General features: G+C 37.0%; 1 protein-coding gene and 1 long non-coding RNA gene across 3 annotated transcripts in view; one reads left to right on the forward strand and one right to left on the reverse strand.

The window, feature by feature from the left end:
• Positions 1–1,180: 1,180 nt before the first annotated feature.
• Positions 1,181–3,364, reverse strand: LOC113039561 (uncharacterized). Its single transcript, XR_003275047.1, has 4 exons — positions 3,341–3,364; positions 3,097–3,216; positions 2,925–2,986; positions 1,181–1,381 (listed from the first exon to the last, which is right to left on the reverse strand). It is a non-coding gene; the product is annotated as an uncharacterized LOC113039561 (long non-coding RNA).
• LOC113039559 (uncharacterized) overlaps positions 2,060–18,066 on the forward strand; it is a 32,216-nt gene continuing 16,209 nt past the window's right edge. The window contains exons 1-2 of one of the 2 annotated variants that reach the window (XM_026197468.1): positions 2,060–2,075; positions 3,126–3,204. In XM_026197468.1, the coding sequence (XP_026053253.1) occupies positions 3,192–3,204 (13 nt within the window). In that variant the 5' untranslated portion in view covers positions 2,060–2,075; positions 3,126–3,191. Of the gene's footprint in view, positions 2,076–2,103; positions 2,588–3,125; positions 3,205–18,066 lie in introns of those variants that run through there. The other variant, XM_026197466.1, reaches the window with a different exon arrangement.

Here is an 18,066-nt window from a genome sequence, read left to right on the forward strand (position 1 = left end):
CGGATATGACAAACTGCTTTGTTTTGAACACTCTCTCACAACAGACACGGAAGAGAAGACAATGCTGAATAAAGTCATAGTTTTTGTTATTTTTGGACCAAAATTTTTGACCCTCTGATGTCACATGGACTACTCTGATGATGTTTTTCTTACCTTTCTGGACATGGACAGTATACCGTACACACAGCTTCAATGGAGGGACTGAGAGCTCTCGGACTAAATCTAAAATATCTTAAACTGTAATCCGAAGATAAATGGAGGTCTTATGGGTTTGGAACGACATGAGGGTGAGTCATTAATGACATCATTTTGATTATTGGGTGAACTATTCCTTTAAAGTATGAATGTTTAAATTTTTTCCCCTTTTTATCCAGACATGTCAAGAGGACAAATCAACTGCTCCAAGTTCAAAATCAATTACTCCCTGTTATTTTTAATGTGTATTTTTTTTTTCAAAGAAAGAAAATGATAAAAGACAATGTTACCTCTTGTCTGATTGAGGTGTTTGAATACAACTCAAATGAAAAATCATAATTTAAAAAACTTTCACTCACAATAGCGAATATTAAATATTCAATTAAATCTAGTTGAATTCAGATGTGTTCAATTAGGGTTAAAGCTAAATTCTGCAGGACAGCGGCCCTCCAGGATCGAGTTTTGCTCCCCGGTTTAAAACTTTACAAATTTAATCGTTTTTAACAGCCTGAATTCCTAACGTTGGCTTAATTGAATCGATTTCTCCATCTTCTGCGTGCTCAATCTCAACATCGGTGAAGTTACACCAACAGCTACATTATTTGAACAAAATTATTACTAGGGACAATTTAGCAGTCGCTGGATATTGGTACTAGCGTCCATACTTAATTCCTTAATTACTTTTTTTCACTTCATTTCTGTATTTTCTGCAGCAAGTAATCACACACACCTGATGTTATTCAAAACCCACCAGATGGCGCCAATTAAATAAAAATAATGCCAGTAGAAAGGTGTAAGTATGAGTCAAAATTGTCCTACTGACTTGCACCTGCAGGACAAAACTGTGTGTTAAAAGAATCTTTAAAAGGTATTCTGTGTTTAATTGAGTTTATTTTTGTTATTGTTAGGCCTGTACTGAATATCCAATATTCTATATATGTATTTAATCAGGAGTAGACAGTGACAGAGGCAGGACACGGTCAAGGGTGAGATCAATTTTAATAAAGTTGGTAAATAACAGAGTGATTAGCTAAAAAATAGAACATGTTTTTTTATGCTATTTAAAATACACCATTAATTAAAACAGAGCAACAACATTTCAGACATGGCAGAGAATAAACGTAAACTAAAACGTATGTTGCTGATTATTTCTGCCGATATTTGAATACACAGGCTCCTTTGATTTCTGTAAGAAAACACAAACTCAATTAGAAACCTGCTGATGACACAGTAAAATAATAATAATAATAATAATAATAATAAATAAAAAACCTTGAATGATAATGTTAATAATAATAGTAATTATTATTATTAATAATATAGATTTTTGCTTCGGATTCACTCAGAACATTTATTTATTTATTATTATTATTTGACTGATCTTAAATTTTAAGATTATAATTGATATAATTTTGATTTCTGTAAGAAAACACAAACTCAATTAGAAACCTGCTGATGACACAGTAAAATAATAATAATAATAATAATAATAATAATAATAATAATAATAATAAATAAAAAACCTTGAATGATAATGTTAATAATAATAGTAATTATTATTATTAATAATATAGATTTTTGCTTCGGATTCACTCAGAACATTTATTTATTTATTATTATTATTTGACTGATCTTAAATTTTAAGATTATAATTGACTGTAGCCTGTATTATTTTATCGCTGACGTTGTGTATTATTATCTGCAGGACAGCCTATATCATTTCTAGTAGTAACATTAACAATAAATAGTCGTACAGTACAAAAATAAGAGAGGCTTCTAACTGCAGAGTCAATGGGTGTTCATTTCAAGGTTGAGCTTACTAGGTTAAGCTCCGCCCATTTCGTCCAGAGAAGGGGTGCTAGACGTTATTTTTTACTGCGGTGAGCACCACTTGCAAACTAATAGTCCTAAAAGTTATATAAAAAATTAACACCTTGTTCTGTTTTAGTTGCAGAGTAGCCTACAACTGCAAATGTGAACGATGTTGTAAACGAGCATGTATCCATATCGTTTTTCATTCCAATTAACCTTTCCGTTGTTTGTCTATGTTGTTTTTCTCTGGTTTTGGTTTTGGTTTTGTTTATGCTCCGTCAAGGGCGTGTGTGGAGTGTTGTCATGTTTACTTATTAAAAGCACATTTGCAAGTCTTATTTTCTTCTTATGCTAATCTGAAGTGTGTACGGACGATCATTCACATCTGAACATCTCTTAGACACTAGAATCTAGTTGGTAACCTAAATAAAAAAGCGGACGAGCGTCTTCTAGTCTCCTCGAACACGGAAGTGTGCCGATTTAACCCGCGATCGAGATAAACATACTTTTTTTCCGGGAAACACAAAGTGTGGTGGAAAACTGAAAGTAATGAGGGGAAAAGATGCAATGAATGTTAAAAGTGAGTGAAGCTTAGTGTTTAACTTAAATTTAGCAAATCAAGACAATAATAATTTATCAGTAGGCTAATTATGGTAGTTTATTGTTATTGAGGGCAAAATACAACACTTTACAAATATAGCTTTATGCACATTCATTTGAGGAAATAATGTTCATATTTACAAATATTTAGCAAAAAGTAGTGTAATTTTTATCTTATTTTTTCTCGAGCTTGTCTTAAGTGATCAAACCTGACCATCCACATCTGTTCACTGTCTGTCATATTACACACAAAACTTCAATCATCAAGCTTTAATCAGACTGCAACATCATCTTACAACAGTCATGAATGATCTTACCCTTTTTTGTGTTCTTGGTGTATGCAGTGTTGAATCATTTTCATATATCTCGTGGATCACGACTGCATTAACAGTAATCACAGTCATGTTAAAACAACAAAGCTTTCAATCTTATATTAAAATGTATAACTAAAATAGGATAATTATTTCAACAAAGGCATTAATTGCTTACTTTTCTGAACTATTGTTTTATGTTTCCAGCAGAAACAGCACCACAAGACTGCAGCTACGATCAACAGAGATCCAGCAGCAGCAGAAATCAGCACGATGTACAGTAAAGGTAAGCCCTGATCTGTAATGAACAAAATGAGCCATTAGTGTGAGTGAATCTGTCCATCTGACCTACAACAAACACTATCAAACATCAGCACTGTATTACTGAGAGGAAATCAACAATAATATCAGCGCTGACATACCTGAACATGGCTGACAGAGTTGAGTGATGTCCAGATGTGTGGTCTGGTTTGTGATGGGATTGTTGATCACACAGCTGTAGCTGTTTTTCTCCTGATATTCCACCTCCAGAGGTAGAGAGAGACTGATGCTGAGATCAGACACACTGATGCTGGACAATAAACTGTTTCCTTTGTACCAGGAGAGAGTCACATGACCCACATTCACCACTGAACACACCAGTGAACAATTCTGCTCTGATGAAGATGATGATGAAGAACATTGTGAAGAGTCTCTGCTGATGACAGGAACAGGAAGACGAGCTGAAAACATGAGAGAATAACCAAAAACTTAAGTAAATCTAGTTAACAATCTTATTTTTGGTGTAGTGTGCTCAGAGTCTGTGAGAGTTTCTGTCGTTTCAAACTATAAAATGAAGAAACACTTCAGTAGTCTTATGAATATTCTGGTTCCAGTAAAAACAGAAGCTACAAGTTAAACACAATTGACAGAATTTGTAGCATTGAAGGTCACAAATGATCTCTACTTACCGTAGACAGAAACATTGAATGTTTTTGATGTCAGTTTAGCTCCACTCATCTCTACTATATAGAGTCCAGCGTGTTGAGATGTGATGTTTGTGATGGTCAGAGATCCAGTCTGTCTGTCCATCTTCAGTCTGTCTCTGAATCTCCCGTCAGGAACATCAGATGTGGAGAAGATTTGCTGTTGTTTTTTAATTTTAGCTATAGAAGTATTGTATGATCCAAATCTCCACCATACGTCGTCAGCTTGTTGTACTTCAGTAACATCAGTTTTCAAAGTTACAGAATCTCCCTCCATCACTGAAACTGATTCACCAAACACACCTGATGAACAAACAGATTTTACACTGATTAAGGCCTCTGCTGGTTTACAAAGCCTGAAATCAGCTGTAGTTTGTAACTTACTGTGAATTATAAAACGTTCAGAACAGCAGAACATTCAACTGTAGTGCACAATGTAAAAATAATCTTGATATTGATAATGCCTCTGTATTTTGTATATGGGACATTTAGATCAGTAAATAAACGAGTTACTAAAATATTTTTAAACAAGTTTTGTGTTTGCAAACATTTAAATTAAAGTTACATTCACTATATCAATGTCCATGACATCTGTGAAGAATGTTACTGATATTAAAGCCAAAAAAACAAACAAACATTACATTTTTAAATTAAATTAAATTTATGCATTTAGCAGACGCTTTTATTCAAAGCGACTTCCAGTGCATTCAGGCTATAAATTTTTACCTCTCATGTGTTCCCGGGGAATCAAACCCCCAACCTTGCGCTAGCTCGCTTGTTAATGCAATGCTCTACCAGTTGAGCTACAGGAACACATAAAAACACATAACAAACATAAATTTAAGACTTACCAACCAAATGCCACCAACACAAACAGAACAAAACAAACATGTGAAACATTTTCTTTAGTTGAGAAAAGTCTGATCTAAAACACTTGAGCTGTTCATCTTCTGAATCCTCCCACGAAAGCGGTTGACCCTCCTACAGTGGGTGGAATGAAAAAGATCTGTGCAAGTTATGTGGTTATAAATAAATGCTCAACTGGCTCTTTTTAAGACTATATACTAGGAAACATTCTTCATATATCACTGAACACTTAACATTTTCAAAAGAAGATATTTTAAATAATGTTGGTAACCAAACGTTTCACGGTAACCATTGATTTCCATAGTACTTCTTTTGTTTCTTCTTTTTTTTCAAATATAGAAGTATTACTAAGAAGAAATAACTTAATGCATTTTTGGTGGGTGAGTAAATTATTACTATTATTATTATACTTTTATTTTTGGGGGGGGGGGATTATATACATTTAATAAAGTCTGTCATCTCAAACTGTGGAACCAGCAGCTCATCTTCTGAGTCAGACTGAAACCTGTGATCAGTTTTCTTTAGAAATGCGGTTTGATCTGTAAGATGAACAGACCATTTAGTGTGTGCATATTTAGCTTTTGAGGGAAGAGTTTATTCCTGTTCTGCTTTTTATAAATATCAGTTGATATCCTCAAAACATGTCGTAATCAAACGTTGAATCCTTCATAAATAGTCAAATCGGAGAGACAGGACTAGTTTTGACTGTTTGTGTTGGATTCAGTATTTTATTTTACTGTAACTAACAATCTAGACTTACCTTTCATTTGTCTTAATACAATTATCTAATGATTATTTTTCAGATTAGTCGACTAATCTAACGATTATTTTTATTACAATAAATAATTAATCTAATGTTCTTTTTTTAATTAGCTAATGAATCCTTTCGAAAACTTAAAAAAAAAAAAAAAAAAACTTCTAATATAATATTTCAACCTTTATTCATTTTCAACCTATGTGGTTGAAGTTTTTACAGTATAAAATAATAAAGAGGCAAAGAAAATTATTTTACTATGTTAAATATGAGCTTATGATAGCGTTTATAATTAAACCACAGTAGCCATAAATTTACAGTTGTCTGAGACGTCATGAAATGTTCTTTAGCATCACAAACCGTAAAATGTAGTCAGGGTTCTGCTATTGTTTAGCATGGTTTCCAGAGATCTGGAGCTGATTCGGGGTCGCTTGGTGGTTTGTGACTGTCTCGCGGCGTGCTGTCTTTTAAGGGGCCGTTCACATAACATGTCTTTTGCACGCTCAAGTTCATTATTTCCAATGTAGACGCGCGATAAGCTCGCTCATAATGCAAGCAACGCGGTCGCGATTCGGTGCGACGCGCCCGTTTCTTCCAGGCGCGTTCGAACCGCATCTAGTTAAAAACATCTCAACTTTTCAGAATGCCGCAAGAATATCAGACCTGAACCAGGAAGTTGGTCACCAGATCACACGGTAACCAGTTAAACCGTAACACCGGAGAGCGCCAAGATGTTTTCCTCTGGGGTGCTCGCGCATCGCAGTTGTGTTGCCGTGGTACACCATATCGGTTTTGTGAAGGGAACAAAGGGCCTCTGTTTAAATTGTTCCCGTACTTTTGATAACAGTGGTCTCTGTTTTTGTGATAGAATGCAACTTTCTCCATTCCCAGTATGCCATTATGCGAGATGTAAACAAACAGTGTGACGCGTCAACACATTTCACGCACGTCGACGCGTCGTTGCAGCACTACCCGGTGTAATTCATTTACTCAAACAGTACACTGACTGAACTGCTGTGAAGAGAGAACTGAAGATGACCACTGAGCTGAGCCAGATAACGAACGAAAGTTTGACTCGTTCTCGAGTCAAGAAGCTTTCGGTCGGACACGTCCGATTCGAGAACCGAGAAGCAGACTGACAAACAGTGCATCTGAACCTAACTGTTTCTTTAGATGATTGATTCTGAACTGATTCTGTGCTAATGTTATGAGCGCGGGTAAACTGAAGGCTTGAATGAAGGGCAATCATCGCCAGTGACGTCATTACGTCGAGCGCAAAAGAACCGGTGAACTGTTTTCTTCCACCAGTTTATTGATTCGAACTGTCCTAAAGAACTGGTTCGCGGAAAAGAACCGAACTTCCCATCCCTACTGGTGATCTGAAAACCGGTGCAACCGGTTCTTGACTCGAGAACGAGTCAATCTTTCATTCGTTTTCTCGCACGGCTCGGTGTTCCATCTTCAGTTCTCTCTTCACTGCAGTTCAGTCAGTGTACTGTTTGAGTAAATGAATTACTCCGGGATATTGGTTTGTTTGAACTGTGTCAGCCACATTAAAAAAGATAACAGCTTAAGTTATTTGTGGATTAATGCGTATTGTAGACGCGAACCATTTCAAACGATTCAGTTTGATTTGGTGAACTGGTTCAAAAAGATCCGGTTACATTAAATTATTTGTTCGCGAACTGGATATAACTACACTGCAGTGTTGTGAACGCGGTCACAACAGACCAAGAAGAGAAGACAATGCTGAATAAAGCATTGTTATTGTTTTTATTTTTGGACCAAAATGTATTTTCGATGCTTCAAAAAATTCTAATTGACCCTCTGATGTCACAAGCACTAGTTTGAAGATGTTTTTCTTACCTTTCTGGACATGGACAGTATACCGTACGCACAGCTTCAATGGAGGGACTGAGAGCTCTCGGACTAAATCTAAAATATCTTAAACTGTGTTCCGAAGATAAATGGAAGTCTTACTGGTTTGGAACGACATGAGGGGGAGTTATTAATGACATCATTTCAATTTTTAGGTGAACTAACCCTAAATTTTGCATCGGCAGTTAATTGAGTAATGAATTAACTAATGTTAACTAATGAAGCCCTAATGTAAAGTGTTAACGAACAATAAAGAATAAAGACTTTCAAACAATATACAGAGCATGTTGTAGTCCAGATTAAAATTTGTCTAAAAGTCGAAATATTGAAGTATATTTGCCGCTGTGATGAACACAATAACAAATCCACATACTTGAATGGCTATTTAAATACATTTTAGAAAGTAGCAGCTGCTTTATTTGTGGGGCTTCCAGAGTAAAGGCTGCATTTTCTGCAGTTTAGAGTCATCTGCTGTCAAAGAATGAATGTGCTTTCATTCAGCGCATCTTTCACATGTTCTCCTATAAGTGCTTCTCACGTGTGCTTGTTTACTTCAGACCACACACTCTTTCAAGAAGCATACAGCGGTGTTGTGCATTTTGAACAGTTGATGGGAAAAGTATTCTTAACATGCATTCCAAAGTATGAATAATTTGTAATATGTAATTATTCATAGTATTTAGAAGTGCCCACAATAAGAGTACCGTTATTATACCGTAATATCGCATTACCGAATATGGCACTTCTAGTTCATTCAAATCCAACAGCAGCATTCAAAAATAAGTTGAGATAAAAACATAAATGGTTATGTTATAATGACCATTTATAAATAACTTGATATGCACGCAAATGCTTGGTCCCAAACAGAGCTGGCTGTCATTTCTTCTTCTGAAAGGGTACTTCCTTTCTATTTAAGGTCATATCTTCCTGTTTCTTGTCTTAACTGCTGCAGTTGGCACGTCAGATAACGGATACCGGAACATGTAGGTGAACAGATTTTATATATATATATATATATATATATATATATGTGTGTATATATGTGTATGTATGTGTGTGTGTGTGTGTGTGTGTAATATGGTTTATTTTTCTATGTATCTCTCTCTCTCTCTCTCTCTCTCTATCTGTATCTCTTTATATTTATATATATATAAGCCATGACAATAATAAAGAAAGATGTTACTGACCCTTTGCAAAGACCTGCCCCACTTTATTGCTGTTGCTATGTCTGACAAGCCAAAGAAAGTTTTTTGCACTGCTATTAGCAAATTACAAACCTTGTATGGAACCTTTATTGTTGCTGGGGACTTTAATCACTACACTTTAAGATCTGTTCTCCCTAAATTTCACCAAAATGTCTCCTGCACTACAAGGGGACATAACACATTAGACCACGTATATACTAATGTGACTGATGCTTACAAAGTCACACACCTCCCCCTCCTGGGTCAGTCTGACCACCTCTCTTTGTTCCTTATCCCAAGTATATCCAGGTCATCAAATGTGTGAAACCTCCAATAAACACTGTTAAAATCTGGCTGGAAGGTGCTGACTCCACTCTTCAACATCAATTCCAGCACACAGACTGGAGTTAGTTTGCTACCCAGGCCACCACAAACTCTCAGATCAACATTGACACTTACACCAACTCTGTCTGGGAGCACAATAACAGATGTGTGGGCAGAGTGACCTCACGCAGAAAAAATAGAGAGGTTCGCCTCCTGCTCAAAGCAAGAGATGCAGCCTTCAGGTCTGGAGACCAGGAAGCTTTCAGCTCAGCCAGAGCCAACCTGAGGAAGGGTATCTGCAAGGGGAAACTCACACACAAAAAGAAAATTGAATTGAAAGCGTATGTGGCAAGGTATACAATCTATCACAGATTACAAACCACCTAACTCTGTGCCCCCCTCCAGCTCTGCCACCCTCCCAGACGAGCTCAATCACTTTTATGCTCATTTTGATCAAAATAATAAAGAGATCTCAGTCAAAGATGACCATCAACCCAGTGAACTACCTCTAACACTCTCCACATCAGATGTTTACTCTACTCTGTGTAAGGTGAATGCACAGAAAGCAGCTGGCCCCTACAGAATACCTGGTTGTGTGCTTAAAGCCTGTGCCGAGCAGCTGGCTGAGTTCTTCACTGACATTTTCAGTCTTTCCCTGGCCCAAACAATGGTGTCCACAATCTTCAAAACCTCCACCATTGTACCAGTACTGAAGCACTGCACTGCCTCGGTCCCTAATGACTTCCATCCTTTTGCACTCACCCCCATCATTGCCAAGTGCTTTTAAAAACTGGTTGCATCCCACTTAAAATCCTGTCTCCCTGCTGCACTAGACCCATTCCAATTTGCCTATCACCACAACAGAGGGCGCCATCTCAAACAGCACTTCACTCACCCACCTGGACAGTCAAAATACACATGTGAGAATGCTGTTCATTGACTTTAGTACTGTAATCCCCTCCAAGCTCAGCCAGCTTGGTATCAACACATCCATCTGCAACTGGATTCTAGATTTTCTGACTTACAGACCTCAGTCTGCTAAGTTAGATAACCTCTCATCCTCCATCATCACCCTGAACACTGGAGTGCCACAGGGCTGCATGCTGAGCCTTCTCGTGTACTCCTTTGCACCCATGACTGTGTTTCTGTTTATGGCTTCAACACTATAATCAAATTTGCAGATGACACAACGGTGTTAGGTCTGATCAAGGATGAAGATGAGTCAGCCTACAGGGATGAGGTGCAGCACCTGGCTGTGTGGTGTGCCACCAACAATCTGGCACTAAACAGCAGACAAAGGAGATCATTGTGGACTTCAGGCGGACTAAGAGTCATGCACACACCCCCATCTATATCAATGGAGCTGTAGTGGAGTATGTGTCCAGTTTCAAGTTCCTTGGCATCCACATCTCTGATGACCTCACCTGGTCCCCAACACCTTCACCCTGGTCAAAAAGGCACAGCAGTGCCTTACCTTCTTACGGAGCCTTAAAAAATTCCTCCTTAGTCCCAGGATCCTTGTGGAATTCTAAAGGCAATTGCTCTGCATCTGACCGCAAAGCACTCCAGCGGGTAGTGAAAAGTGCTCACCGGCACCCAGTTAACTTCCAATTAGAACATTTATCATAAGCGCTGTCTGGTCAGGGCAATAAACATCATCAAGGATGCCTCTCACCCTAACCATGGACTTTTCACCCTCCTTCCATCTGGCGGGCATTACAGTAGGCTCAGGAAGAACTTCTTCCCTGAGGCTGTGATACTCCACACCACCAGTCTAACCTAGGCCTGCTCTCTTATTGCACTGGTCACACTACTTTAAATATATGTATTGCACTTCTCATATGTTGCACAGACTGCACATTGTTCAAGCTATTACACTGTAAACTGTCTAAAGTTGTTACTGTACAAAGCACAGTAAACTATTTCTATACAAAATAACAGTAGTGCAAGGAGATTTTTAAAGAATACATTGTTAAACAATACTATTGCACACTCAACCAACTGTATTTATTACCACTGTTTTCACGTTGCTGCTGTTCATAATGTGTATATGATCCCTACATTCTGTAAATCATAGCTTCACTTACTTTGCACTTATATGTATAAAAAAACACTTCTTGCACTTCTGGTTAGAGGAAAGCGCATTTCATTAGCTCTGTACTTGTCCTCTGCATAATGTCAATAAAGTAGTATCTAATCTAACCTAATGTAATCTGATCTAATCTGATCTAATGATGGGATGTGCACAAGCAGAGCAGAGTCTTGTGCTGTTGGGAGATGACATGGTGTCTGTGTGTGTGTGTGTAACAAATTGTCACCAGTCTCTGCAAGCCACCAGTAATATACTGAACATTCCCTTAGCCCCTACAAAAATTAACCATGGTTAAAAAAAAAAAAAAAAAAACTATAGTGTTTGTATGGTTATAACACATGGTGATCAATGTGCCCACAAATATTCTTACTATAATAAAACCATGGTTACTTTTTGTCTATTTCCCATCTATGAGCTTAACACACTGGTCTGTTTCATGTCGCAAAAAAAAAAAAAAAACATTCCAGTCCTGGGAGCAAAATCCTGTGGAAACTTTTGAGCAAAAGCCCAGAAGTTCACCACTCTGGCCTCTTCCCCGAACACTGGTGTGTTTGACTTGAAAAGGGCTCTGCACTGCAAACATCCTTTGATGCTGTAAATCCGTCTGAAAATGTTCCGCTAGACACGAGTGGAATTCTTCCAGTTTGTCAACACCTTATAGTGTTAAGACAATACAGGAAATATACATAAAAAAAATAAAGTTTAACAGCTTCGTACTACAAAATTATATTGGAGAAGGTGCATTAAACAGGGGGAAATTCTTACTGTAGCCAGGCAAAGTGTGCTGCTTTTTATTTATTTATTTTTTTTTTTTTTCTTGAGTGACCGCATCCCACATACCATAGAAATTGTTGACAAAATAACTTCACTGAGGATTTCAGAAAGGGTTTCCGGGGGAAGCTGTTGAAAAACACAGGTTTATTTATACTTGTTGTTAAACATTATGTAAACACTGACTACAGACTAACTTTGTTTTTTTTACAAATCTGATAGACTGTTGTCACAACTTCATACTCTTTTATAAAACTGTTAATAAAACACTAATATATACAGTACTTTGCAAAAGTATTAGGCATGTTAGTATTTTCACACTGAAAAAAAAAATGGTTTTAAGCCAATTATTTATATCTTTTGCTGTAGCGTGTCCGTAGGAAATAACGGTTTACATTCCCACACATTCATTTTGCCATTAATTGTAATAATCCAGTGAGATATTTGTAAGTACAAGGAGTCCGACAACAGCCGGTATGATCCACGGGGAGATCTTTTGCATTGAATATAAATACGGTAAGTCTGTCTTATATGGTGAACAGAACCCACATTCGATCACAAACAGAAGTTATTTCAAACACTCTCTGCTGTCTGAAAGTGAGTTAAGCTGAAATGTTTTTAAATGTCTTTGAGCTTGATGTTAACTGATAGTTATATGAAATGATCCAGTGCTAACCAATACAGTACTTGTACACAATACCTTCAATTGCATATCTGAACAGCTATGTACAGTAGCTGTAACAAGTAATAAAAACATGTCCCTACGCCCTGCAGTGTCACCCTGTCGCATCGTCGTCTGAGGTTACTCCCTGTAACTGATATTATGTTTTCCCCACTCTGCTCAAGGTTTTTCCTTTTCTAGATTGTTAGCCCAGACTCAAGGTCTTTCTCTACTGTGTGTGTCAGTGAAATATAACTAATGTTTAGGCTACATGATAATGTTATTGTGCGGTTTAAAAGTGGAACTGTAAAGTGGATATATTGTTATTCTACAAGACTCTCATATTACTCATTTCCCCATTTACCTTGTTTTATTTTTTTTAAATAACTCAAATAAATATAGCTGCAAGCAGCAATTACAGGGACAAGCACTACAGAAGCAAGCATCAGACCAACTGCAGAAATGAGTAATTGAAGCCATGTATGATTACAGTAAGTGAAAAACCTAACACACCTAACGTGATTTATTTGCTTATCACGTTTGACCAATAGGTGGCGCTGTTGTCAAATCAATGTGGTGTGTTCTGTGTGTTTACAACGTCTCACCCAACGTTTGGTGTCAGTATGCCAAAGCAATCCATAGAGACAGCCTCAAGTGTCATTTTGCCATCATTCCTCGAATTCATTGCTATGATATGCAACAACAAAATAATAATAATAAAATAAAAACACAAAATCCATAACTTTTTATCAGCATGGTCTGAAGTAAAAAGGTTTAAGTGAGGTGCATATAGTATGGGACGTCCAGTTTCTTTTTTTTTTTTTTTTTACTTTTTAGTAATGGGGTGTTTATAGCTCTCTAAAGTGCCATATAGTCCCATATGGCAAAAATTGTGCTGTAAATTTTTTTCATATGAGGTATGCAGATAGTATGGATTGTCTTGTATATTAACTGACCATTTATTGATTCTATTTATTAGAAATGGGGTAGTTACAGCTCTCCAAAGCACCATATAGTCCCATATCTCAAATTTGCTGCAAATAAAATGTTGTGCAAATAGTATGGGATGTCCAGTAGAGAAACTGAGCTTTGTTTTGATCTACTTATTAGTAAGTGCCATGTAGTCCTATATCTCAAAAATTCTTCAGTAAAATGATTTCATATGAGGTGTGAATATACTATGGGACGTCCCATATCAGAACTGACCATTAGGTGCTTTAGAGGGCTTTAAAGACCCCATTTCTAATAAGTAGGAAAACAAAAAACAAAGGTCAGTTCTCATACAGGATGTCCCATTGTTTATGCACACCTTATTTACCTTTGCATTTTTTAGATATGACACATATGACTCAAAAACACTGCAGTAAAATGGTTTGATATGAGGTGTGCATATGGGACGTCCCTTATGTAGCAGGGTAAGGTATTAGCCCAGATATGATTGGTTGACGTCATTCCAGCCTGGGAACCTATCAGTGTTCCTACTCCTTCATCATTGGTTAAAATGGTTTAAATCCAATGAACCTATCAGTGTTGGGATTGATCCTATTAAAAAGGGAATGGTTTGCTACATTGGAATTCTCTCTCGGGGTTTCCAGTACCTTGGTTCAAGACAAATGTGCATCAGTATGAGTGCACTGCTGCTTTGGTTTTAGTGTTTGTGTAACCATTTACCGGTTGTGATATAAATGTCTTAGTTTATACCAGTTAATTATGTGATTTATGAGAGGAGGAACTTTTAAAGTGGGGGTTTTATACTTTCAGTGTGTCCACTTGGGTTAGTGTGGTGTTTGGCCAATTGTATTCCTCTCACAATTGAGTGGTTTGTGGTATGATGTGAGGTGATGATCCAAAAGGCCCCTGCTGGTCATTTTTTTTCTCCTCCTGGTCATTTTTTTGTAACTGGTAGACTTGTGTATTAGGCAGAGTTTATATTGTATCCAAAAACAATGTTTAAACCATTACGTGTGTGTGTGTGTGTGTGTGTGTGTGTGTGTGTGTGTGTGTGTGTGTGTATATAAATAAATTGCAAATATATTATACTATGTGTCTCTATGCTCACCCTGGCTGTTGGCCACGAACCTGTGTGCCCTTTCGTAGGGCTGTTATGTCCCAGTATATTCCGGGTGGTGTAGTCAATCTATATCCACTTTTGGTGGGTCCGCTCCCCTACCTGACCACTTCTTGCCACACTTATAAGAACTAACCATTAGTTTTTTCTACTAATTAGAAATGGGGTCTTCATAGCTCTGTAAATTGTTATAATGTGGCATATCTAGAAAACGCTGATGTAAAGGGGTTGAGGTATGGGACATACCATTTAAAAACTGACCATTATCATTAATATTGAGATTTTTTTTTTTATTATTTAACATGGGGTCTTTATTGTGGCATATCTAGAAAACGCTGATGTAAAGGGGTTTCGTAAAGGGGTTTCATATGAGGTAGGGACGTCCCATATAAAAAACTGACCATAATAGTTTTTTTTTAATATTTTCTTTTTATTTAACATGGGGTCTTTGTAGCCCTCTAAATCGAATAATTTCCTATTTCTCTTTCTTCGAATCCTGGGTAGAAAAGGTAGAAAAATGAATACCACGCATATAAGGATGAGGAGATACCCCTTGAGTATGTAAGCGCTTTGAGTGTCTAGAAGAGCGCTATATAAATGTAAAGAATTATTATTAGGGTGACCACCCGTCCCGCGTAGCGCGTGCGCGCACAGCGTTTGAAGCCCAATTCATGCGTCCCACAAATTGACTGTGTCACGCATAATCAATGCTTGCTCAAAAAAAAGTTGGTCGCTCTATATCATCGAGCCCCAGGCAGCCAAACGAAAATTACTTGACAGTTCAGCACGCTACTCCCAGCTAGCAAAAAATATCCGCACGGCTTCTTTTTGCCGCCGGTGTTCTGTCGATTTGTCCTACGCTGTCAGATTTTCCTACCTCCCACCAAAACAGTGGGTAGTACAATTCCACAACGAAAATTCTACTGTAAAGTTATGGTTTATTAACGTCTACACCTACCACAACCCTAATCATACCCTTACAGTACTGCAAATACAGTAATTATGTGTTATATTCGCGGTTATAGCTAAAAGGGATACAGTTACAGGAAACCAACAATAAATATTATTTTCTACCAATTAGATTGCGTTTTTATTAACGTCTACAACTACCCCAGCCCTAAAACTACCCTTACAGTAATGCAGATACATTAAATATCGTTGTTTAGCACGAGACAAAGGACGCGATATTGATGTGCGCGTGCGCAGTAAACCCGCGTAGGAAAATCTGACAGGGTAGGATAAAATGTCAGGACACCGGCCCTAAGCTGTCGGCTATAGGTGCGTCCCGCTGGCGGGGATGAAACGTTTGCCGCCGAATACGTCACTCCAATTTCTTGCGAGATGCCGCCGGCGAAAAGCCGGCGGGCCGACTGCTTCATTTTCTTTGGCGGTTGCCTCCGTCTAATGGACCGCGGCCGGCTGGCGGCAAGCCGCTTTGAAATACAAGGATTTCTACTAAAATCGACCAGCAGCCAAGGCTATGTTTAGCATGTTGGGAGTTAGAATGGAAGTGGAACTGACAGCATTTTAACTACTTTTCACATCTGAAGCGATTATAAAATCATAATAGCCTATATGTGAATTAAATCCCATATTATTATTATTATTATTATTATTATTTTATTTTTTTTAAGCCATTAGGGTTTATTCTTGACTCTTGATTCCATAATAAGGTACGGTTTAGGAAATTACATTTAAATTACTTTGAAACTCTGAAGCGATAGAGTAGCCTAATATGCTATATCCTCCTGAGACCTAGCCCATTGACTTATGTCCACTGTAGTGGACATTTGAGTTTCATCCCTCTCCTTGGAATCTTTTGTGCAAGTCTCTTAATTCCTGCTGTACTGTACAGAGGACATCCTGGGCTTTTCAGTGATATGTTATTTGATTGGCTGGGAGGCCGGGAACCCCCTCAATCTTTCAATCCAAAATGGACGGCATAGGAACAAGCACATTTTATGGAAAGATAAAAGGTGAGTAAAATATTGTTTGTCTATGGTTTTGTTACTATGATAATCATATATTTTCTTGTTCATTAAGGTGTTAGGAATCATATATTTAGTTCTGATAGCAAATACATTATTTATCTTTTCAAAAATTTGCCATTTTATTTATGTCAATTATAGTGGACATCAGGACTATCTTCATGTAAATAATGACTCCACATTGTTATAGGAAACAGAACTGAAGCAGAAAGAATTCTTTACAAAATAGTCGAGGGAGATTCAGATTTAGAGTTGTCAGATGACGAGAGAGATGAGGATGAGTTTCAACCAGTGAGAGAAGACAGTGATGAAGAATACTGTCAATAAAGTGCATACTGTAAATTATGTTCATAGTTCTGCCTATAGTGTACAAACACTTTTACATAGCCCATCTGTATAGTATGTTCATAGTACACCTATCTGTATATCGTGCTTATAGTATTTAATATCTGTTATTATTTATTATTTATAATTTATTATTCTTTTTTTCCTTCATATCAGATTTGCACCTGTGTTTCCTGGGCTTCCTGTGTGTCAAGATGACCCTACAACACGTGCAGACTGGAGTCCAGTTGAATATTTTTCACAGTACATTGACAACAAGGTCTTTGAAGATTTGGCAACATACACAAATCAAAGATAGCTGCAAAGCAAAGGAGTGTGTATGAACACTTCGCCTCAAAAAATGTAAGTCTTTGGCATTTCAGTTCACAAGGCCAGCCTTGGCTATCCCAGAATTAAAATGTTTTGGCCCAAAAGAACTAAAGTGCCAGTCATAAGTAGCAAAATGTCTAGGGATAGATTCTTCAGGATAAGAAACTCCCTCAAGATTGTCATTGACCTGGCTATAACAGAGGAAACAAAGATTTTACCCTATAATAAAAGGATACGGACATAAGAAAGTGTTAAGCTTTAATAGTAAAGATATACTTGCAAAATGTAAGGAAAAGGATTCAAGAATGATAAATGTGTCTATTGTATAATCAAAATGTCTGTATTCTTGGATAATAGTCAATTTACAGCCCAAAATGTATGAATTCTTAGTTAAAAAACTTTATAATCTGCTAAAGTTTGTATCTACCAAATGTGTTTGTTTTCATACTCAAATGATCCTGTTGTCCACTACAGTGGACATGCTGTAAAACAAAAATAAAAAATAAAAATAAAAATGTCTAAATTGTAGGATGTTTTTTTAACCCTAAACAGGTATGGAATCACAAAAAAATATTATTAGGAAAAAAAATATTTTCCTTGGTTCTCAGGAGGTTATGTAAAATTATTTTATGCACTTAGGTGAAAATTGTTTACATTTCTTTGATTTATGCACAATTGAGACATGCATAAACCAAAAATAATTCCTTTTGTAAAACTTACTTGGCAATAAATATCTTTCTGATTCTGATTAGGTTTTAAAATAGATATTTAATTCATGGTATGAACAATTTAGCTGAATAAATTGATGAAGTTAGACTTTTCACTAATGCCTGGCTACATCAGTGAACAGTGAAAGACATCTGCAACATGGCCAAAATCTTGGGTAGGTCTATACTTTATAATTTTTTATTAATTTGCAACCATGGTAATAGCCTATCATAA

Source organism: Carassius auratus, chromosome 22, assembly GCF_003368295.1.
Source record: "Carassius auratus strain Wakin chromosome 22, ASM336829v1, whole genome shotgun sequence".
Lineage (NCBI taxonomy): Eukaryota > Metazoa > Chordata > Actinopteri > Cypriniformes > Cyprinidae > Carassius > Carassius auratus.